The sequence below is a fragment of the Mytilus galloprovincialis genome, chromosome 12, assembly GCF_965363235.1.
Source record: "Mytilus galloprovincialis chromosome 12, xbMytGall1.hap1.1, whole genome shotgun sequence".
In the NCBI taxonomy this organism is placed as follows: domain Eukaryota; kingdom Metazoa; phylum Mollusca; class Bivalvia; order Mytilida; family Mytilidae; genus Mytilus; species Mytilus galloprovincialis.
The window spans coordinates 67,110,142-67,135,708 of NC_134849.1; the positions used below are offsets into that span (position 1 = coordinate 67,110,142).

General features: G+C 32.2%; 1 protein-coding gene across 1 annotated transcript; it reads right to left on the reverse strand.

Moving 5' to 3' along the window:
* Window positions 1–652: 652 nt before the first annotated feature.
* LOC143054613 (uncharacterized) lies at window positions 653–24,485 on the reverse strand. Its single transcript, XM_076227627.1, has 17 exons — window positions 24,361–24,485; window positions 21,197–22,156; window positions 18,949–19,096; window positions 18,359–18,442; window positions 15,538–15,621; window positions 14,704–14,757; window positions 14,367–14,420; window positions 13,600–13,656; window positions 12,909–13,000; window positions 11,966–11,996; window positions 11,145–11,453; window positions 8,234–8,368; window positions 5,703–7,870; window positions 4,522–4,746; window positions 3,845–4,041; window positions 2,588–2,809; window positions 653–1,911 (listed from the first exon to the last, which is right to left on the reverse strand). The coding sequence occupies exons 2-17, from the start codon at window positions 22,133–22,135 to the stop codon at window positions 1,290–1,292; spliced, it is 5,421 nt and encodes a 1,806-aa protein (XP_076083742.1). The 5' UTR covers window positions 22,136–22,156; window positions 24,361–24,485; the 3' UTR covers window positions 653–1,289.
* Window positions 24,486–25,567: the final 1,082 nt, after the last annotated feature.

The following is a 25,567-nucleotide window of genomic DNA, read 5'->3' on the forward strand; positions in this document are numbered from 1 at the left end:
TATATCTATGCGACAGGGATATCAATATGATTACTCTTGGTCTTATTCTTACCCTTTTTGTACTGAACATCCATGAAGTACTTGCCACTGGACGTTAAACAACCAACACACAATCGATTAAGTACATAAAAGTCTTTGTTACACCGAGCCAAAAAAGATAGAACACCGGAACTGCACCAGAACCATTGGTATTTTCATCGTGAATGACCTCCCAACAACAGGTCACCAACAAGAATATGATGAAGGCAGATGTCTGGAAATGGCATGTCAGTGACTGCTAGTAGTCGTTTGTTCATGTATGTCATGTATGTATCATTGTCGTTTTGCTTATTCTTAAATCGGACTTATATGTTTTACTGTGCGTAGTGCCCACGAGAGGTTTAGCGCTATAAATCAGGTTCAATCCACCATTTTCTACATTTGAAAATGCCTGTACCAAGTCAGGAATATGACAGTTGTTTTCGTTTGATGTGTTTTATCCTTTGAATTTGCCGTTTGATTGGGAACTTTCCGTTTTGAATTTTCTTCGGAGTTCAGTATTTTTGTGATTTTACTTTTGACGTATAGCTGGCTCAATCATACCACATCTACTTATTTTCATATAGATGCCATAAAAATCTAACAAAAAATATAGGAATGAGAGAGTTTGCAATGCATTTTTTCACAAACTTTATATTTCAAACTCCTTTAAAAAACCGGTCAGCACTCATTTTTAACTTATCAAAGTCATAGCTTATATACATCTGAAATCTAGATTGAATAAACATGTGACAATTATTGTAGTCTTGGAAGCACTAGCATTCTTTCCACTACTATTTATATAGGTAAACTTATACTTTACAGGAGATTACATTAACTGGATTGACCGCGTAAAATAAATAAATAAATCTACATTTGTATCAAATCAAATTAAAATTAACAAAATGCTGATACAGAAATTTCATATTGATAACACATTTCAGAATCTGTTCTCTTTCTAAGTGGTCCAGGTATTATAGAGTAACTAATCAAGGTGTATCAAACTTATAGAACTAAGTTTAGATCTGCTGGACTATGGATTTTTTCACAGCTAGTGGCATACACTAGTAGTTTTATTTGTTGAGAATGTAAGAAAGTATAAATACATTTACGCTATGTACAGTAGTTATGGAAAATAAATTAAATTTTACAATATACAATATAATGTAACATTTCACACAGTGTTTGTATACACTTACATATCTATTGTATCACAAGTTCAAGTTGTATATTATCTGATCTCTAACGTTCTCTTTCAAGGCTGATTTAATTTAAAGATGCTTTGAAACCGATTTTGGTTTCCTTAAAGAAGTTTTTGATTTTTCTAAAGAGCTTTTACTTCCTGGAATATATTGACTGTCTCGTGCATCGCCTTGTTGTGATGATAATGAAGTCACCACGCGCGTTTCTTCAGAAAGTGCATACGTCATGGAATGGCCGCTTGTTTGACTTATTGTTTCTCTGTCTTTGTACATGATTAGGTACTCCGGATAACATTGGTTCCTGTCGAACACTACGAAAATCTGTGGACTTTGTACATCATCTACACATGAATCGTACAATTTATGGAATTGTCCTGGAATTTCAGGAGGCCGGCGAAGGGAAGGATTACCTTTTGTGTATTGACCGACAAGAACTTTGGATCTAAACATGATACGATTATCTGATGACGTATTTGCTTTTGTGTAACTATGACTATATTCGGCATGGACGGCAAAATATGAACCTTGACCATACATGGTTGCATTGCGACCACTGGTTCTGAAGTCGAAATTATTTGTGCAGATACCATAACAGGTTTCCAATGAATCAGTACCATGGAATAAATGTCTTTCACCAATATCATGACTTCTACCATCTTGTTCGACATCAGCTAACATTAGCTTCTTCTTTCTACGATATAAACACAAACAAAGTAAAATAGCAAAAAACGAACAAACTCCGAGGAATTTAAAAACTAATGTCCGTAATCAAAAGGCAAAAGCAAAAGCACAAACACACCAAACGAATGGATAACAACTGGCATATGTCTGACTTGGCACATGCATGCTCTTATTAATTCTATAAGGAACAGTACCTATAAATTGTTTATGCATGTCAGACTCAATATTGGTAAAGCACTTGCACGGCGAATCATTTAACATGGAGTTTTCAATTTATGAGTTTGACTGGCTCTCTGGTATCTTTCGTCCGTCTTTTATATATAAATTCTGGTAAAACCACGATTGAAATATGGTGTTTCGATGTCTGTCCAGAGTCCTGATTCATTTTTACGATGAACTAACATGTCGCTTTATTTATTGTATGATAAGTTAATTTCGAATCATTGCCATGATATATTTTGATTTTGTTTACTTGAAGTATCAAATAATAAAAAAAATGAAGCTTGTTGCTAAAACAAAAAGGAAGTAATATCTCAAAATTATATTATTTAAATGATGGTGCTCTAATGGCTCACTCTTAAAAACTAGAGTAAAAGAAGCGTAAACTATATGCAGACGGCACATATCGTGATGTTTGCCGAATGATTTTCGTATTATTATTCATGTTGCTCACTAGTTAAACTTACGTCTCAAATTCACTCCATAGTTTTCGATTCTGAATTCTATATATTATGCTGAACTCAAACCGGGAAGTACTCATAGACTCCTGCAATGAGTTAAACACCTCTCTGTATTCTTCCTCCTTCGTGTCAAGTTCTACGAACTCAAAGTCATTAGAATAATCCCAACTATAGAAATGTGGTGGTTTTGGTGAATTCAATACAGTAGGGAGTGGAAGATTTTCTGGACTGAAAAATATAAATTTAGTTGTCTTAAGCTAGATTATTTCTAACACATTAAATCAATTTATAAAATTGTTATTCGTATAGTTATTTCAAAGTAAAGAAGACACGTGTTAGGAGGGAGAGTTATTGAATAATTATTATTTGTTAAACGTTCAGTAGCAAACATTTTTACGCAGGTCCGGGACGAGGAAAAAATCAATAGTTCATACAAAAAAACAGTTTTTAAATGTTGGGTTGACTAGTATGTTCCCTTTTGAACGACGAGAGGAGTTATTTACGACCATGCGTGGTGGGCCGTCCCTTTTCTAACGGTACATGGCTGTGCATTTATGTTTTCCAAACGGCAATATAGACTTGAGCAAGTGTTTTTCTGCAGGAGAATTTCAGATGACGTTATTTCTGAATCGCAGTCAACCTGAATGTTTAAAAAGGAGATATAATGCCAAAGAGATAGGTCGGATATGTAATGGAACGTTTTAATTTCATAATTATGACGTACATATTTTTGTATCATGAGTATATTTTACTGACAGTAGCAAGGATGAAAAAAATAACGTATATATCATCTTAAATAGTTTGTTCTTATTACTGCTTTTGACGAAATTTGGAAGCGTATCCGTCATTCAAACTATCAATAATATATACGAAATTCATTTTGAATCAGTTCTAAATTTGGTAGAAATTCTAAATGTATTGATGTCTTATGGACTATTTGTTTTCCATTTTATTTTGAAACAAATGAGGCGCCGTCGTCTCACGTTCAGTATAAAATTTCCTTGAGAACAAAACTTTCTACAGCACTGACGAAAGAGCTTTCGGGATTTATGAAGGTACATACAAATTCTTTAAGGACCAATCGAGACTTAACATATATATTGAGTGATAGAGACAAAAAGTAAAATCAGAAAAAATAATGGACTCAGAGGAAAATTCAAAACAGAAAATCCATAATTAAATGGCAAAATTAAATGATACAACACATCAAACGATGGACAACAACTGTGATATTCCTGACTTGGTACACATTGCGCTACTTACAACTTATCCTGCTGCACATCATATCTTGATACGAAGAGCGGGCGTCGAATGATGTCTCTGACTTTGCCTGTATCAAGGTTAACCTGAGTCATTTTCAGGAAGTCTAATTTAAACTTTGATGAAAAGTTATCTCTGAAGAATATATATGTCTTCTGTTCCGTGAGATACTTCTTTTCCAGTGTAAACAAGAATGCATCCTAGTAATAAAAAAAGAACAAACTTAATTTACAAAACGATTGTTCAATAGTGTATTGTCCACGTGACGGTACATGTCTATGCACATTGTTTGGGGATGAGACTTAACTTTCCAAACATTTATTCACCAGCGTATCTGGATAAGGTTATACAAGAAAACATGTGAGTGTTTTTCTACTCATAGTACCTCTATCCAAGTAGTTTACAACAAACAAACGATGTGGTAAAAAATGGATTCTGTGTTGTCATTTATGCCCTGCTGATGATATATGTGTTAATGATCCCGTGATCGTACCAATTGTGATAGAGAGCTATATGAACGGCTTGATGGAAATAATGAGGTAAACAATCATGGCTGACATCACTCTTGGAGTAACTATAATTATGTCATCCACGATATTTGGTTAGTGTTTTGTTGCTAGATCGTTCGTTATATATCAAGTAAATATTTTTCATAACATTTGAATAAGACAAACTCTTACCCTTTCGTAATTAATCCATTGATTTTCATCATTTTTCCAGTACCACCTCCAATTTGTAAGAAAGGAGCTAACAGCCGGATTTTTTTCAACAAAGGATGCTGTAGTTAAACGTCGTATGTTACAACGTTCTTCATTAGCTGCTGCTTGACCTTCAACTTCGTAGATGATTGCATTCATTTGGTTAAATCGGATGCGACAACGGTACCAGTTACGGTCGTATCGTATCTGAAAAACAATTATGTAGTTTATTTTCTATAATTATACGAAAAATTATATTTTATAAATGGTCCTGAGTTGTACTGTTTGCAATTGTAATATGACGACCCATATGTATCGTCCACCAGTATAATCACAGTATATCTACTTTTAGCGCAAGCGCATTAATTCACAAAACTGGCTGTTCCGCGTTACGCCTAATTTAATCAAACTACCATATATTCTCAATTTTCGACATCAAAGCCCACAGTTAACATAGTCCAAGATTGAGAAACAATATAGTTATTTCTATTTTTAAGCAAAATGAACAAATCATTCGATTTCAATTCATTTTTTGTGGTAAAATTTAATAAAACGATAATTCCGCAATACGATGTTATCGTCTTTACATGGCATCGAAACAAAAAATCAAATGCAAACACCGGATGTGTTAAAGCTTCTTGTACGCCTCAGTATGCAACACAATTACACTAGAAGAACATATATAGATGCAAAATGTGATTTGAATTTTTTTTTTATTGAATTATATAATATTACTTATATTATCATATGGGGGTAAAATGGAACAGCCAAAACATTTTCATGTGTATAGGACTTTCACGGTTAACAACATTACATAACTTGTCCCATTTGTATCGAAAAAAATCATGCCAGCCGTATATTTGTTTTCATTAAACCATGGTTTGGGGATTTATATTTGATTATTTCAAACTGTGTTTAAAAGGAAACAAATCTATGGCTACCATGCTTTATTAAGTGTGTTTCTAAGAGTGTTTCAATAAACTATTTACTGTTTTTGTTTCAAATTATCAAATGTGTTAAGGGTTTATACACTGTAAGGTTTTACTCAATATTTTTCGTAGCATGTACAATCTGTACATTGAAGACAAAATGTTATATCAATTGTTATAATAAATAATTAGTATTATTGTCAATCGCATGTGTACATAAAAGAACTATCTTACTGTTGTTGCTACCAGTTCTTGTAAATCACAGAAAACCTTTTCTATTGCCTCATTTTCTGCTACGGCAAATGATAACCAGTTTCCAAACATTCTTATTTGCCAAAGGTAGGGCATTCCACTGGAAATATGATGACATCTGCAATATCGTCTCGTGCACTTTTCTTTTGTGACGAATTCACATATCTTTGTTTTGTCGGATTGATCTTTTCTTAAGTAAAAACGCCTCTCTTGATAATAGGGTCTAGATGGATCTACATATGATGACTTCGGGGTCGATTTAACCAATGAATCTGGAACGTTTGCTGGTAAACTACGCTTATGTTGTTCCTGTTTTAATGGTGCCGAAGGACTTTCTTTGTCATGAGCAGAGTCGCTTTGAGGAGATTTGATTTCGGTTTCCGGAAGATCTAAGAAATCACTAATGGTAGATTGAAAGACGTTTTTGGATTTTTCCGTCATGTTAAATCGATGATGCAATTTCTTTGTGTCCTTATCATCATCAATAGTCCTGGTTTTAGCATCAAGGCCGAACATGCTGTCATATGAATTATCGTCTATTGATAGAGCAATCGCAAGTTGTTCATTAAGTTCGTCATTGTTACTACTATCAAAGTTCTCTCCAATAGCAAGTTCTTCTTGGCTCAAGGCGGATCGTTTCGTATCATCCCGTAATGAAGCAGGAGATTGGCGTGCTTTAAAACCCATATGTCGATCAACACTAGACACACTTTCATAACAAGTATCAGCTTTACCTTCAGGAAGGTCAACAGCAATCGAATAACTTGATGCAGATCCCCCAGAATATCCTTTACTATGAAAACTATTGTCAAATGTATTATCATCTGCATCATCGATATCACCTTCGTCATGGCTAAAATCTGGTCCGATGTTAAATGAGTCATGCTGAGGTCCGTATTTGAAACCAGTATCTGTATTACTTTCACATATGTTGGCATCTATATCATAAGTATCAGATTCGTCTTGGCTACACTCAGAGCTATTTGAGTGGTCGTCATCATCTATGGGATCTGCTGTAGGAATTTGTATGGTTTGAAATACTAGATCTTCTGGCCACTCACCCATATGGCATGATTTCAAAACCCATTTATTATGTAAATCCTCCGTAGAATGGGATTTTTTGAATTGACATGGGTTTGGGCAATCCCAATGTAATTTGTGCGCGCAAAGATGAAGTTGTGGACATCTCTTCTCTGAATCTACTACCTTGCAACCACTGGTGTACATATAATCAACACACAGTGAAGGTGAAGCACAGTTTAGGATTACTTTAATATCATTTTCGCTGAAATCAGAAATACCGAGTGTATCTTTCAAATGAAGATTGTGTTGACTGCTGAAAGTATGCGACAAATGACAATTTGTATCCCGACATATGTCCTTGACAAAGCGCATACATATATGGAAACCTTGACAGCCCAAATTGTGACACTTCCCTGGTGATTTTTTGCTATTCCACTGAGCACAAGTTTGTATATTTGGGTAGTATGGTTGAATAAATAAAATATCTTCTTCATCCCAGAATATATTGAAACTGTTTTTACGCTTTTCAAACCAACCACAAATATTGGCATCCAGAGGGAAGAGGTTACACCTTCTCATAAATTCGTCAAATGAACATCCACCACCAAAAGTTCTGATCAGGAATTTCAATACATCTTTTACAGTAACACCTGGTACGTTGACATCGCATTTGTCGTCAATGCTAACATCTTCCTCGACTTGTTTGTGTATAGCACTACTGACTTTTTCATGTGCTCTTCGTTGTACATAGTTTTCACTTTGTAACTCTTTATGCTGAATATTTATAGTATCAGTAGTAGCATCAGACACCATGATTGTGTTCGATTCTTCACAAGTTACATTATCTTCAAACCCAGCTACATGTTGTATAGACAGCAGCTGGTCTTTAAAGCTAGAAACGCTCATGTCAACTTCAGTGTCTGCATGTTGATACATTTGCAAACGTTGCTCAACAGGGGGATTTCTAAATGGCAAATCATAACGGGTGTTTGCATCTTTACTCTCTCTATTATCCGTTAGATTAATTGTATCACCTTGAACATTATAACTTTCCTTTGTTTTTCGAGATTTAGATTTCCGGTCTGAAGTCCGTTTTCCATCATTTTCATCACTAGTATAGAAATCTCCTAAAATGAAACACCAACAATGATAAATGAATAAAGGCCGTTAGTTTTCTCGTTTGAATTGTTTTACATTGTAATTTCGGGGCCTTTTATATCTGACTATTCGGTATGGGCTTTTCTTATATTATAGTCCGTATGGTGACCTATAGTTGTTAATGTCTGTGTCATTTGGTCTCTTGTGGAGAGTTGTCTCATTGGCATCTTCTTTTTTAAAGATACCTTTTTTATTAAAAAAGAGTGATATGTTCATATTTATAGAAAATATTTGTCTATCGACATTAGATGCAGTTGCTATGATCAATTGGTCCTTAGGAAACACAAAAAATGATGAATATATATGAAACAGCTGTGTTTGACATTAGTTACCTGCAGCGAAAGTTTCTGATTGTCTCTTGGAAGCCCCTCGACCACATACGTTCTTTTTATGGTACTCAAATGCAGCTAAAGCATAGAATTCCTTTGAACAAATTCCACAGCGAAAGAAGTCACCCATGTCGTCTACTGAAAAGGAAAACAGTAAAAATCAATAACGATACTAGGCTTGAAATTTAGTATGCTAAACGAAAAGCAATTGCGCTGTAATCAGAACGTATTAGACTTAATTTTATCAATAAGTATCGGGGCTAAACGACTTAAATATATGATAAACGTATTGCCATGAATAATACATCTTAAAAACATTGAGGTTCCAGTAAAATCAGGAATAGAGACGAAATGAATATGACAGGGATCGTAAACGCAACATGAGGGCTGAGCTAATGGGAGTATAATTGTAACAACGAAACAAAACATGACACACAGGTATCTATAAAGGAACGATTATCGGCTTTTGTGTTTACTATAGGTTTATTAGTCGGTAGCTTTCTCTGATCAATCAAAATAAGATTAACGACTTACTCTAGTTTGCTTTTTCATGACAAGAATGATTGTTTTTTCTATATAGCATTATTTTGTATTTATTAGTTTATAAATTTAATTAATTCTGATTTCTTTGTTTACGTATCAGCAACATGCTCCAAATTTGACATTTGATAGCACATGACTGCAACGAATATCCAATGTGCTTGACATCCATGTATAATTTTAAACCGGCAAAAATATACAAGATAATGATTGTGGTTCAAATCCGTCTCAAATGAGAGGAACAAAACAATAAAATAGATGAACAAGTTAAGTTTAAACAGATATACAAATGCTTATATATAAATACCAAGTAAGCGCCGTCATCTCAACTTCATGACGGATAATTTGTTAAAAAAACGTAGTCAGGAGCCTGTTGTTAAGTGCTTAAAATAAAATTGAGAATGGAAATGGGGAATGCTTGCATGGTTTGTTGGTGTGGTTCATAATTGATTCTCGTTTTTTGTGATTTATTTTATATACATATTTGACAATTGATTTCTTGTTTGAATTAGTGTACACGAATCATTTCAAGGCTCTTTTATAGCTTTCTTCTCGGTGTGAACTATAGAATGTATGTTGAAGGCCGTAATTTGATCTATAATTGTTAACATTTATACATTTTGAGGCCCATTTTAGCTTGCTTTTCGGTATGAACCAAGGCTGTACTTTGATCTATTGTCTCATTGCACTACAAACCATTAAAGTCTGAAATGGCCTATATCTGTACTCGACTGTACTGATTTTTACTCGACCAGTCTGAATTGGTCTGACTTTTTCTTGACATTACTCGACCCCAGTCTGAACCATACTTAACTGAACTGAATCGTACTTGACCCTTATCTTTGCCGTTGAAAATAGTCTGAACTATTACTCGACCAGTCTGAAACAGTCTTAACCCATTCTCGACATGTACTCGACCTATTTTTTCAGTCTAAACCATACTTAACCAAAAGTCTGAACAATACTCGACCAGTCTGAACCATACTAGACCAAAAAACCTCTACTTTTTTAACTGTTAAAATAAATTTCTTTTTAACTGACATATATAACATCAGCCAACAAAATTTATAAAAAAAATAACCTTATAAAAGGAATATATCTCTGATTATATTTAGGATAAAAAAAAAATATATTATATATAACTTATATCAAAAAAAAATAAAATTAAATAAATAAATAAAATTGTTTTTCTGATTAGTGGTGAAAAATAAAGTATAACCTCTGCTTGGGGGCAAACTCATAAATAAGATCACACCTGGTCAGAGGTATTAAATTCTAAATAACATTGATTCAAAATTGCAACATCCTGTTTAATATAATAACAAGGCCTTTCGAATATACATGTATGTACTAGATAAGTAATACCCGAATTTAAGAACATAGGGCTTTCTTTTTACCTGTAAAACATGCATGTACTGAGGTAATTAGAACATATTATAGTGCTTTATGTATGCCATGTTAATTTGACAAAAAATACTTTTTTTTACTGTTACTTTGGAATACATTTCCTTTTTTAAAAAGGTTATCAAGGATTGCTATGGAAATTCTATTATCATGATTATATTAAATTCTTGGTTTAATAAAACAAAACAATTAAGCTCTCAATTTTTTTTAAATTTATTAAGTTGTTTTATATACTATTTTATATATATCTTAATAAAAAAAAACCTTCACTGCATTATTACCTGAACTCAACTGACACCATAAATCTATACTAGGCTTAAGTTAATGGTGAAAATAGTCCAGTTACCATAAAATACTTCCGAAATATTCATAAAATTTTGAATAATATTGAAAATATTAGTCACAATTCATTGTTTTAGATTATTTGAACAGGTTGTTTTATTTATATTTTAAAAGTATATATATATTATTATGTAAGTGTTGATTAATATTGAGTTGAATTTATATTATGACTGATTATTGTGAAATTTTAATTTCAATATTGTATTGAATAAATTTATTACATTTTTAATTTCAAGTTGTTGTTAAAATTTCATTTTTATCAAAAAAATTCCTAAATTGTTAAATATCAGTTGATAGATACAAAGAATAGGTCTAGGTTGGTTAAGACTTGGTCGAGTATGGTTCAGACTAGGTCGAGTATGGTTCAGACTAGGTCGAGTACGGTTCAGACTAGGTCGAGTACGGTTCAGACTCGTATAAAATGGTTAAGTACTGGTCAAGTATATATTCAGACTGTTAAGTATGGTTCAGACTACAGTCGAGTATTATCAAGTACATCTCAGACGAATTCAGACTGGTCGAGTAAAAATCAGTACAGTCGAGTACAGATATAGGCCATTTCAGACTTTTAATGGTTTGTAGTGTTGGCACACATACCACATTCTTTTATCAATACGTATACACTTACCATCTATTTCTTCCTCATCTATTTGTATTGAAACCATCATATCAATATCATTGTCATCTTCTAACGGGAAGTAGGAAAATGTTTTGTCTAAAAATTCTTTTAGAGCCCTAAGAAATAAGTCCTTTGATTTGAAAACAGCAACAGAAATCTTCGTCCAAATAATCAAACTTCCGAGAGTTTCGTCAACTATCTTTATTTCGGCAGTAGATCTATCCCTGGTTCTTATTGAACGAATCTTATCACTGTATTTAACAATTTCCTCCTCTATATTTCTTGGCAATCCCTTTATAGTTAATGTGGCATTAATATCTGAAATTGAGGCGAACAAAATAGTTATTAATAATTGATACACCATCTATGATAGTGAAACGTATGTAAAATTCATAGCAATTCCGCAATGTATACACATTTTTTTCATTAAATTAAAACTTTTTGAATTAAACAGTCAGAACATCTATTAATTTGACTGTACCATATGTGTTTTTCGACATATATATCTTTTATAATATACAGTGGATAGCGGAAAATGAAACTGAAGAATTTTGTATATTTCTTCTTTTCATTCTGTCTAAGAGGTGCTTGAATGTATGAAGCCTGTCTTATATGAATAAAGCAACGAATTGACAAGAAGAAGGACACAGTTTAATTCCATGGAAAATATGATTAATTATTGAAAAACACGTCTTCAAAACAGAACACAGAAAACTAAACTCGTATCCACACAGGCCCCTACAAACCTCTTTTCAAAACCAAGAGGTGATATCATGAGCTCTATAAAAGGTATTAAAACATCAAAAAAGAACATAGCTGGGTATAAATACCTTTTTGACGTCTCAAATCCCGGTCTTTTATCTAAAGAAATAGAAATAGAAAAAAATATAGATAACAGTTAAATAATAGCTTTTCTAAAATATACTACTATTGGTCAAGATAGAATAAAAATATTTTAGAAACCATGACGATATTGACTGCTTTAGGAATTTTTATGCAGACGTATGAAAATCTTTCATATGATTTATTTTACATGATAAGGAATACTCATTTGATAATATGCAGAACAATAGTAATATTTATACACGTTTCGAACTATTGAATGTTTTGATCGATTAAAGAAGGCGTCCTACAAACGCCTAAGTTATTACAAAAATGTAGAAATGTTTATCTTGATAATTCATTAACTCACCTAGAAAAGTCGTTTGCAAGTGCAGTATTAAAGCAAAATATTATGAGTGTTTTTCTTAAAAAAAGTATGTGTTAATACAATAAAAAATAGTATATATAGTCCTCATAGTAAGACATTTGACATCTGGTTTATTCATATACATATGTCTAGTTTTTAAGTTACTAGTATCATAAAACTATAAGAAATCTCTAACTCACAATTTTGAGTTATTTGCATTTAGCTAATTTCAGAACTAATAAACATTGGATTATTATTTCCATATTATAAGCTTTGAAAAGATGTGCATAATATACTCTTATCAGCAAGACCGTGTACACCTTGTGATTTAATAAACAGAATATATATTACTAATCACAATAACTCATGTAACGTTGGATTCATTATTATTCGTGAGGTAATATTTTTTTTAATTTCTTTTGAACAGAGAAACCACGAATTTAAATGTCAAGGTATTACAAATTGTCTGAAGGAATGCATATTAATGCAAACGTTGACAAAGCAACGAAATAAAATATTCAACAAAATGCAAGTTTCCCTCAATCCACAAAAATTGGTACCATAAATGAATGTACAGTACTAACCATGTGAGATTTTTTATGATGCTTAAATCGTTTGAGAGATTTGAACTCTTCACTGCATTTGCCACAGCGTAATAAATCACCATCTCCATCGTCTGTATGTAGAAAAATGTGAAAAGTGTATAGTGACCTTCTTATTAATATTGCTAATAATCATTGATATTGTTAATACAGTGTGTGTAAGCTTTTCGTCCTATTGTAAATTTAATGTAGGTAAACATGATTGTGTATGAATGGTATTGTACCTTTAATAATATCATACTGAAATTAAAAATAGTTAAAACAAGTTATAAAAAAACCTTGACCAACCTTAAAATGGATGTTTTTTAATGATTTCAGTTTCTTATTCTCGATCAGTGCATATTTAATTTTTCAATGGAATCAATTAGTTTGAAGCATTTGGCTAATGAATCCCAGTTATTTTCAATGCGTAAAAATAAGGCTTGGATTCAGTGTCTTAAACAGAAAAAAATTAATAAGAAGACGAACCCCAAAAAACTATACAGTCACGCCATGTTTCAAATCTCTTTTCATGGGCGGGAACAGCATCGTTGATGTATTCTCTGCTAGCTGTTGTAAACAATCCACTGACAGTGAAAATATTAAACAAGTAGTAGTGATATGTTTTCTAATGAGACAGTTATATACGTTAGTTAAAGTGGAGTGAATGCTTTCAATCATATGCAATACATACCAGTATCTGATGAGTCTCCTTCAATACTTCTATGATCATTTCCTGGCGTATCATCATCTACAATAGCAATATAACCACTCTCTAACTGCATAAATCTGTTCTCTATTAATACTTTTAATGTTTTTAAGAGAGTGTCACTTTGTGAATGAAACACATGTATGCTGTTCACTATTTTAACCCTTGTATCTACTATGAGTGTACTTAATGCACCACATATTGACGAAAAAAGTTTAAAAAATGTAATTTATATTCAGTTAAAACTTTTAAATGAAAATGGTAGAAGACATAATGTTTCGGAAGTACATTTAGGTTACAATAAGTCACGCTGAGTAATCGGACTTTGATACACACATGACGTATGTAGACAAAACTGCGCAATTTAGATGTACAAAATACTGAATCCATTTCAAAATGAATATACTACATTATATCAGCTTTCCTTTCAGATCTTAAAAAGAATATTGTGTTCCTCTTCGCTAGTCACGAATTCTTGCATTTAAACCATTAAATCTCAGTTGTGATTATTACTATTATTATACAAATTTTTAAATCGGCCAATAATAAAACAATTTGATAAAGTTAGAGGTTTTTTATAAGGGGATATTGTTGTAAGTTATTCGACTATTGTGACTTTTACAAATACATAATCAGAAAACAGAAACAACATTACGAGTAATTTATCTTAAAACCGCAATCTCGAATTGTGGATGGTATTCAATAATTTCTGAATGCATTGCTTTTATTTTGGCCATGAAATATAACTTTACCTGAACTTTGTTGTTCGTTTTCATCAAATAGGTAGCGGTATGGATTTATTTGATCTGGAATATATAAAAAATGTTATCAAATACAAAGCTTTTTAAAAGCTTTGAAATAAGCAGGTACAAATTGTGTCCCTGGAGTGTTGCAAAAATCTATAAATCACTAATAGCTTGTCGCTCAATGACTTAACCTCTTAGTTACTAGCAGCCATATATCATATTTAACTTTAAACTATTTTTTTATTGTCTAGATTTTGTAACTTGCATATTAGAAAGACGGAGCATTAACCGTTGTATTTCAGAAATTTTGGGCAAAAATATAAACATAGCTTAGTACATATACCTGTCATAATACCAGATTCTACATCAACAAGATTGCGAGTGAAGTCGGAGTTATCTGCAAATTAAATTTAAGAACCACATTATGTCAATGTTATGTGGGTGTGGTAAAAGTAATGGCTTACTAAACATATTATATGATATAAATTATACTAACTCCTCTAACTTTTTTAAGATAAGACAAACGCATTCAGACGATATTATTCAAAAGCAATACATTTATAACAGGATTAGAATCTATCCAAATGAATTTGATGTAATTTCAATAAACCGTAGCCAATGTCCTCATCGTGGTAATGAGGTGCCAATATCTTCTTGTGCATTGCATTGTGAATAATAAATGACGAGCAAGAAAAAAGCTATTTCATATTCCACGCAAACAATTTCCAACCCTTCCATCTTATCTTTTTGGACATCAAATGGGAGACGATTAATGTTGGATGCGATAGTCTCTGATTATATACGCGTTCGCTTACATTAACGCTGTATCGTATTATAGTGTTTGATATGTGGCAAGTGTCTGGTAGTGCTATTTTCGGTAACGTCATTTCCGTTTACCTAATAGTTTACATGCATATATACATTGCTCTCAATATGAGAACTTAGTCACAGTAATAACGACTTACTTCTAACTTCTAACACTATAATGTAAAAATGCCAATAACTATGTGATAATATGTAACAACATATTACCCATGACGTTTTACGCACACGAATGATTTAAGTTATATAATCTTAACTATAAGACTAAATAAATTGCTTCTCTTACTCTCACTTCAGTGGGTATCCACTCCTCCATTAAAAAAATTTTAGAAAAATAATTAGTTTCTATACAAACCTGATCCTGAAAAATTCCTCTTTATAACATCAGAAAAACTATCCTTCAAATTCACAAATGACAAGTTGATTCGTCGTGGTAAACCTGTATCGACAAAACACTTTTGTATGTGTGATTTTAATACATAAATATCCAATCGTAGTCATCGCTAAATAACTGTTAAGTTATACTTTTCTTAATTAAAATTTTCTCATTGAAGAGACCTTAGACATTTATACGAGACTACAGTTATTAGAAGAATTAAACCAAAAACTCTTTGTTAAATCGAATTCATTTCTATCTATAAATGTTTATATTTCAAAAGACATTTTCAAAACCAGCTTGTGCAATGTTACCTATTGACTAAACTGACAGTCAAATTGGTATTCCAAATGGAGCAAATATAAATGAAGTTTTTCACAGATTATATCGGATATGTTCCTTATGTCGTAACTACAATACCCTTCCCTTTTCATGAATGTGACCTACCGAATTTGACTATTTACCGGATTTGTAATAACATAAGCATCACGACGGGTGTCACATTTGGAGCAGGATTTGCCTACCCTTCCGAAGCACCAGCGATCACCCTTAGTTTTTGGTGGAGTTCGTGTTGCTTAGTCTTTAGTTCTCTATGTTGTGTCTTCTGTACTATTGCGTGTCTGTTTGTCTTTTTATTTTTAGCCATGGCGTGAGATTATGTTCGATCTATGATTTTGTCTATCCCTCTGGTATCTTTCTTCCCTCTTTTTTTGTACTAGATTTCCAAAATAAAACCTAGAACTCGATCCTAATAGACATGTGTACCATAAGCCGATACCGATAACGAAACTGAAACCGATACCGAAACCAAAAATAGCAGTGAGGTAAAAGGTATATATTTATTATGTTAATTAGCTCAACCCTTTTACTTTATTATATTGTTTGAAATTTTTATACACTAGATGGAATATAACTTCAATTCATCAATTGACATGGATCTATCAACTAAGCAAATTAAATTCAACCATTACAATATACATTAATGCAAGTAATATACAATTTAAGATGATGACAATTTATTTTTTGTGAACATTAATCATTAAGGAGTTATTGTCAAAGGGAAACAACAGCAAATTGTTCTATAATAGGTACAATATCGTTCAGACTATGTTTATAAAGAAATCCTTTTAATTAATAAATTGTCCTTTTATTATGGAATGTTCTTCATAAACTTCATTTTATTGACACATTCGCTTTGATCGTGGATTATTGCATTTTGATTGCGTAGCTGCTTTAAAGTTTATGATGATGCTAAAAGATGTTCAGACGGATGTATGGTATTGCCCAGTTTGTAACAATCACGAGGAGACGGTGTATCTCTTGTGGACCGATTGCAACCATATCAAAATGAATGGGGCTCGAAAGTCTTTTCTACATCTAATGAATTTGGAAACTTTTCAAAATAACACATTTGATAAAATCACACCAGTAGTTTGAACGACATTGCACCTATTGTAGAACAATGTACTGTTCGTTTTCTCTCAATCAAATTATGACTTTTGAAGAGCAGTATACTACTAAAATTAGAATTGTGAATGGAAATGGGGAATGTATCAAAAAGACAACAACCCGACCATAGAAAAGACAACAGCAGATCTTCAATGTAGCTAGAAATTCCCGCACCTGGAGGCGTCCTTCAGCTGGCCCCTAAACAAATATATACTAGTTAAGGGATAATGAACGCCATACTAAACTCCAAATTGTACAAAAGAAACTAAAATTAAAAACAATACAAGACTAAAAAAGGCCAGAGGCTCGTGACTTGGGATAGGCGCAAAAATGTGGCAGAATTTAACATGTTTAATATATCTCAACCCTCCCCCTATACATCTATAGCCAATGTAGAAAAGTATACGCTTAACAATACGCACATTAAAACTTAGTTCAAGAGAAGTCAGAGTCTGAGTACTGTTGCCTTTACCTTTCCCTTTAATTAAAATTGTTTCACGAATGATAAATTTCTATCCCCATCTTATATTGACATTATTTGCGTTAGTGTATTAAATACTCGTTGACTTTAACTTTACTTTATTGATAAATTCATTTTAATTGTTGAATTGAAGTTATATATCATCTAGTGTATTCTTATCTCAAACAATATAATGGGTTAAAAGGGTTCAGCCAATGTCTATAAGGAAAAACAAAACAAGACATCACATAGATTTCTGCTCTTTCGATGGTATAAAATGTAATGTAAGTCATATCTTATGACGGTATGCGTCTATTGTAAAACAAATAGCAATGCTTATATTCTTTATAATAATTATAGAAAGGTTTAAAAATTTGCGTTTAAGGTAATCAACAGGACAATTTGCTTATTAAAAACTAACGAACACGATATGTTAAAAAAACAGAAAAGGCTCCTGCACTTGGACAGGAAAATGGAATGGTGATATATTGTACCATACAGTTTAAATATAATCTAAAACTTATCATTACCAAAATGTAAAATAATCTTTAACACTAAAGGTAAATTCAAAACAGAAAGTCCTTTATGAAATTCCAAAATCAAAAGCCCAACAATAACGAACACAAAAACAACTGTCATATTCCTGATTTGGTACCTTTTGTAGACAACGAGGATCGAATCCTGGTTATATATTTAGCTAAATCTCACACCTGTTTTGCAGTCGCATAGAACTCTATTATATTGACAACAATACAAACTAGTTTGGAAAACACTAAGATAACGGTATGAAGATAAAAACCATACCGTTTCAATGGGATGTCATCGCCAGCAATAGCAGAATATTTCAATGCGTCCATTACAATAAATTATTTGACATGAAAACTTAGATACCTTTTAAAGAATTAACAATTGACGACACGATAGTTGTTGTCGACTCTTCTGCTGCTAATGTAGCCTTTACCTGAACCTCATTACCTGCAAATATACAGGGAAAAAAAATATATATAACAATCGATCAACAGCAAAATATAATGCCATTTACACTATATAATAACAAAAGCGTCTAAAATCATAAAAAAACAAAACAAATACAAAGCAGAAAAATCAGTTTCAATTAAAAAAGTGAGTAGATATTGATGGGGTAAACAAATAAAACCAGACAACATAATTGACGAAAAAAAACTTGAACTGTTCATAAAACAGTACAAAAAAACCCAATTGATGGAGAACAAGAACACTACCCACAACAGATGTTAACTGAGAAGTTTGTGAAGTATAAACAGTACCTGCAATACTAATTGTACCCGTGCTGTTGCTTATTTCGGATTTTCGGATACAATTATGTGACGATAAAGGTACATGTAAAGAGTTAAAAGAACCTAATTGTAGCCACGGAAAGTTAAACGTATCCAATAGTCTAAGAATATTCAATATTTTATTCTACATGTTTGAGTATTATCTAAGTTATAGCAGTACATTACCTTTTAGCTCATTCCATGATCGTTTTTCATACGTAAATTGTCTAAACGTTCTGTTCATTTCTCTTAGTTCCCTCTTGAATTCAGTTTGCATGTTGCTCACAACTTGGTCAATATGATCCAAACGTTGTTCATGTTGTTCTTGTATGTTCTTAAATATAAAGTATCACTATCTATTATTTGTGCTACATGTTTGGAATTTAAATAAGCTACAAATGTGCCCAAATTGTCTTCAGGTCTTTGAAGTTAAATGATTTTAATTTATGTAATCAACCACGCTCACTCTTATTTAGTCAACTAATGGGAAGTACATTAAATGATAAAAGAATAACACTATTATTAATTGTGACTACAATGTACTATATGGGTACAACTTAAATAGTGTGTTATGTTGTCAATTGCACATATTTCGATAGCTTTCTGATAGACATGTATTTTTGATGATTGTATAATTTTCCATTCTGTGCTTATTCTGTAGATGTATCCTTATTTACTATATAGTTTCACCAACTTGATTTAACATGCTATTAAATCATAGCAAAACAGGCTCAAACACGTCCAATTAAACTCATCATAGATACATGGATTAAATTTTGTATTTACGACAGACGCGCGTTTCGTCTACAAAACACACAGCAGTGACGCTCGAATCCAAAAAAGTTTTAAAAAAGGCCAAATAAATAAAGAAGTTGAATATAGTTATCAAAAGTACCAGGATTATAATTTTATACGCCAGACGCGCGTTTCGTCTACATAAGACTCATCAGTGACGCTCAGATCAAAATAGTTAAAAAGCCAAACAAATACAAAGTTGAAGAGCATTGAGGACCCAAAATTCCAAAAAGTTGTGCCAAATACGGCTAAGGTAATCTACTCCTGGGGTAAGAAAATCCTTATTTTTTTGAAAAATACAAAGTTTTTTAAAACAGAAAATTTATAAAAATGACCACATAATTGATATTCATGTCAACACCGAAGTGCTGACTACTGGGCTGGTGATACCCTCGGGGACGAAACGTCCACCAGCAGTGGCATCGACCCAGTGGTGTAAATAGTTATCAAAAGTACCAGGATTATAATTTTATACGCCAGACGCGCGTTTCGTCTACATAAGACTCATCAGTGACGCTCAGATCAAAATAGTTAAAAAGCCAAACAAATACAAAGTTGAAGAGCATTGAGGACCCAAAATTCCAAAAAGTTGTGCCAAATACGGCTAAGGTAATCTACTCCTGGGGTAAGAAAATCCTTATTTTTTTGAAAAATACAAAGTTTTTTAAAACAGAAAATTTATAAAAATGACCACATAATTGATATTCATGTCAACACCGAAGTGCTGACTACTGGGCTGGTGATACCCTCGGGGACGAAACGTCCACCAGCAGTGGCATCGACGAGCGTTTAGGACCAACATTCCTAAAAGTTTTGCCAAATACAGCTAAGGTAATCTATTCCTGATAAAGAAAAGCCTTAGTAGTTCAAAAATTCAAAAGTTTGGTAAACAGTTAATTTATGAATATAACCATATCACTGATAATCCATGTCAGCACAGTAGTGTTGACTACTGGGCTGGTGATACCCTCGGGGAATTGAAACTCCACCAGCAGTAGCCTCGACCCAGTGGTTGTAAATAAACTCATCATAGATACTATGATTCAATTTTGTATTTACGCCAGTTCATTGTCAAAAGACTAATCAGTGTCGCTCGAATAAAAACAAGTTTTTAACTTAACAATTCATGATTTCGATATGAGGAGTACCCAAATCAAACATGCATAAATTTACATCCGTAAAAAAGAATGATAGTGCTGTTTTATACCTTCAAATATTAAGCACAATTGACAATATAGACCTTGTTTACATACATGAATATATAAATTGTTAAGTGAATACTCGATGCAATGATGGTATTGTGCCGTCAGGGTGTGAACATGACAAAGCGGGTACTAGTAGTGTACACAATTTGTTTTTGTTAATTTGGCAAAGGTTTACAATAAAATAAAAAAAACAATAAATGTTACATTCTTAGTAATATTACTAATAATGTTTTACAAAAATTATACAAAAACATTAAAGAATTTATCGAACCTTACTTGGTTATAGCAATTCGACAAACTGTTCGAACTGACAAATCAATGAACTAACGTAAGTCTATTACTTTTATTCATGTAAACATGTTAATCAGTACTCGGGTAATCGAATAAACCCTTATTATTAAAAACAAAATATAGTGTAAAGCAATAGAACTCACGTTATTGGTTTGCAATGCTTGTATTGTTAACTCCAGTTTCTCAGTGGAGAAATCCAAATATGGACTGCCAACATTTGACAATTCATTTTGAACTTCTTTTCTCTGGCCATATACATCTGCTATGAGTAAAACAGCGTTTTCAATAGCTGACCAAATCTTTGCAAATTCACACGTTTTTACTTGGAAATCGGTAGGGTGCGCAAACCGATTCCGAAACTGTCGTAATAACTCTATTGCTTCAATGATTTCACAGAAAGTTGACATAAGCTTATATGCAAGGTCTGGATCAAGCTGACTGACCATTATTCCACGTTTTGCTGTAAATGAAGACGGGTACAGTGGTGTTGTAGTCGACACAAACAGACAATTCCAGTTATATTCAGTTAAGCTTAGTGACTTTGGTCCTGGAACTCTTCCATTTTCACATGATGGACATGATATATACGTTTTCCACATGTGATATATCTTGTGTTTGTTGGCATTTAAAAACTGTTCTAAAGTTAAACCTTTGGCTTCAAGGCAATGCTGCCAAAACAGGTCCTGACAGCAATGTAAAAGAACTTTTGTTAGCAAACTGAAATCTAAATCGCTTGGACTGACGTTTGATTTTGCAAAATTGCAGCATTTACGAGATGGTTTCGATATGTGACCAGCAATACGACTAGAACTATCTATTTCAAAAAGAACTCCATAATCCTTTGTAGTAAGAACTTGTTGATTTGGCAAAATGTCGATAGGACCACATTGGCAGCATTTGTACTTAGTATAACATAAATGGTAAAGTTCATGTCCATACTTATTAAGTAGTTGTGTAAACGATAAAGTTAGATTTGTAAGATGGTGGTCAATTAATTGCCTTTGAATGACAGTGATATGTTTGTGAATTACGATTAGAATTCGGATAATATTAATTTCCTCTTTCATTTGATTTGTTGTCATTGTGCACCTTTAGTTGAACTTCTGAAGAAAAGAACTAACAATATGAAATATTTAAAAAGATGATTATAAATACAGTGGTAACTAAAGGGTATAGGGTATTATAGAATATCCACTTAACTGTTCGAAGCTAGCCATCTTGTATATGTGTTGTCGTTTGTTGAAAGCTCTGGTAAAGAGTTGCGAAACTGACATACATACCAATTGTTCTTAGTGTTATAACAAATAAAATATATCATGTTTAGAATGACATTCAAAACAGTGTGGCTGTGGCCATTGATTGACACATTAAATTCATCCATTGACTGGGACAATTTACGTGAACGTTTCTCTGTAGCGACCACTGTTCACGACGAACCTACGATAGACATTTAAACTGTGGGATCACCAAAGGTTTCTTAACGCCTTTAATTATAAAATAATTCGAAAAATTAATCAGGAATAACCTTTATGTTTTGATTTATATAATTGATATCAATCAAAACATCGTGTTATTTCTGATTAATTTTTCGAATTACTTTATTAAGGTGTTGAGAACCTTTGGTGACCCCATAGTTTAAGTGTCTTTAAAAAGTACATAATGAGCAGTGGTCATTACATACAAACGTTCACCTAAATTGTCCCAGTCAATGGATGAATTTAATGTTTCTGACAAAAGAATAGGAACATGTCATTCAGTGCCATGGTTTTTTGCTGTATACCATATTTGTTTTTCGTTTGTTATTACAAATGAAATACTATTAGCTCGTTAGTTTTTTCGTTTGTTTGTTTTGCATTTGTTAATTCATGCCATTCTATTGTTTGTTGTGTAACATAGGCTAAGTTAATTGATGAAGATAGTATAGTGATATACAATATTTAACTTCTATGTCATTTGGATTCTGGTGGAGAGTTGTTTCAAACCTACATCTTCTTGTTTTAAAACCCAAATATTTATTTTAATTGTCATACATTTATCAGTGTTTGAAACTTTCACGTTTGATCGGAAATCATTGTGCACTTGCACATGATCTTTTTCCATTTGGTAATAAAGGAAGGTGATTTATTCATGTTGTGTGTGCAAATGAAACAACCATAAATTAATAACATTATTTAATTCTTGCTCGCTTTATTTAAATTGTACTGTGTATAACAAATGTCTCAAACATTTCGGTTTAACTATTTATTGAATACAAAATATATACATCATAATGTATTTATAATATTATTATATCTAAAATTCTGATAATAATGAGCAGTAGCTAGGTAGAAAAATATCATAGTCAAGGAGACAGCAAACCAACGACAATCAAAATCGACATACCTCACGATCGCGATTGACAAATACTGTTTTGAACAATACACAGATGTGTATGCCGTATTTAAGTCAGTATATTTATCACGTATGTATAAATGTACTAACAAATTATAAATGACACTGAAAAAATGTATTAACATGTACATAATTTTCAGCTACTTTTATGCAAAGTTAACATGATTTTCTTGTGTTCTAGAAATAAACAAATGAAAAGTTAAACTTAATACTACGCGAGCATTCAATACTCCTCCCTTTTTCGTGACTGCATGAATAAGTAAGTATTAACCCCTTCATTAAAAGGCAAAACAATCAACCTGAGTCCATCTATATCAACTCCTTCATTAGAAGGTAAACATATATGCCTTAATCTATCGCTCCAAATTTAACGCAGATGTTGGAATAATCTTAATATAGCAATGCAGATTGCTAATGTCAGATGAATATAAACCGTCCTAATAATCTTTATTCCGGAAGCTTAAGAACCATGTGTGAAGGTTATGAGACGAGGATTTTTCATTATGTATTCAATTATTTTGTGTAGTCCTGAATGTGTTATCTCAAATGTATACTATTCATATATTAAATAAATAATACAATTGTGTGTACATTTGAATTATGTTAAACACTAATCTGTGTTACCGTGTTTAATTCAATCGATAACTGACAATACATTTTCTGTTTGCAACGTATTTACCATGTTTACAACAATAAAGTTTTGAAATAGCTCATTGTTTATGTCTGACATGGAACAAAACGTAGACTATATTCGCATTGCAATCATAAAACCATAAAACACAAATCAAGATAAATATGTATATAGCTTATTATTTTGACCTTTTATATATAATGAATATATTACTACGCAATTTAGTAACGGGTACTTCTTGAACGATTCACAAAATAACTGAAATCCAAGAGCCAGTCAACTTACCTTGATTAAAATAAAATATCCATTTAATAGGTGTATTAGGTAATAATGATAGTCAAGCGATTTATGCTCAACTGCATTTATTTCAATAGAGTGTATGCACTTATTATCTGGCTATTTATAACTTCCTTCTACGTGTAACTATATCTATATTAAAGTTACACAGAGTGTCTATATAGATCATGTTTATTAGTGCGGAAACAAGGCATGATATGTAACATGTGTAATAAGTTTTTGAAAAAGGTAGTTTTAAATGGCCTCAAAATTTAAAAATGTTAATAGAAAATATATGTTCACTGTTTATATTGTTACGATTTCGCCCATTAAGTAAGTACCATTGAATAAGGAGGCTCAATCGAACATAATTTGCATGAATCCTTTTAGTTGGTATATGGTTGAAATAATAAGTGAGGTATAAAGTTCAGATGCATTTTATGTAACGTCTATATATATAATCAAACATGTACAAATCATCATAAAAAATGCATTTATATTTATATACAATGTGCCGTAATCATCTATAATATTTATCTGTGCTAAAGTGAAAGTAGATTTCCAGAAAACCTCTCTCATAGTATCGTATCGATAGAAAGTGGACTAAATGGAACGACAGCTGACGGGACTTTCCCGTAGGTCGAATGTCGTCTTCAAAACAAACAATTGTCATGTGTAAGGAGGTTTAGAGTTTTGTTTTTTAAACATAAATATCCCGCATACCATAGTGTCACAAAATAAGAACGGCTAAATTCCGACTGCTCAGGCGGTAAGAATAAATCTAAATTTCGTTTCGCCAACCTTATATTAATAATTTTCTGGTCAATTGATAAACCAATCAAAACGTTTGTTATGTTCACAGGCAATCGCGTGTAATAGACCGCCAATACACAATAAAATATGGCTCCTCTCGTAAATAAACTATTGCAAAGCTGGGATGTGTTGATGATTACGGCTAAAACACAAGTTATTACATTAAGAAAATAAATAATTTTCTAAGGTAAACACATTACCACATCAAAATTTAACATCCTGTCTCATTTTATACCAAAAATATCTCTGTTTAATTTTTGATAGAATCTTTCTTACACCAAGATGACCACCGGTCACTATGTTATGGACTGGGTTTAACACGAAGCTTTTAAAATAAGATGGAAGAACAATATATAGATCATATTTCCTATATAGCTTTCCCTATATAAGATTCCATTGATAA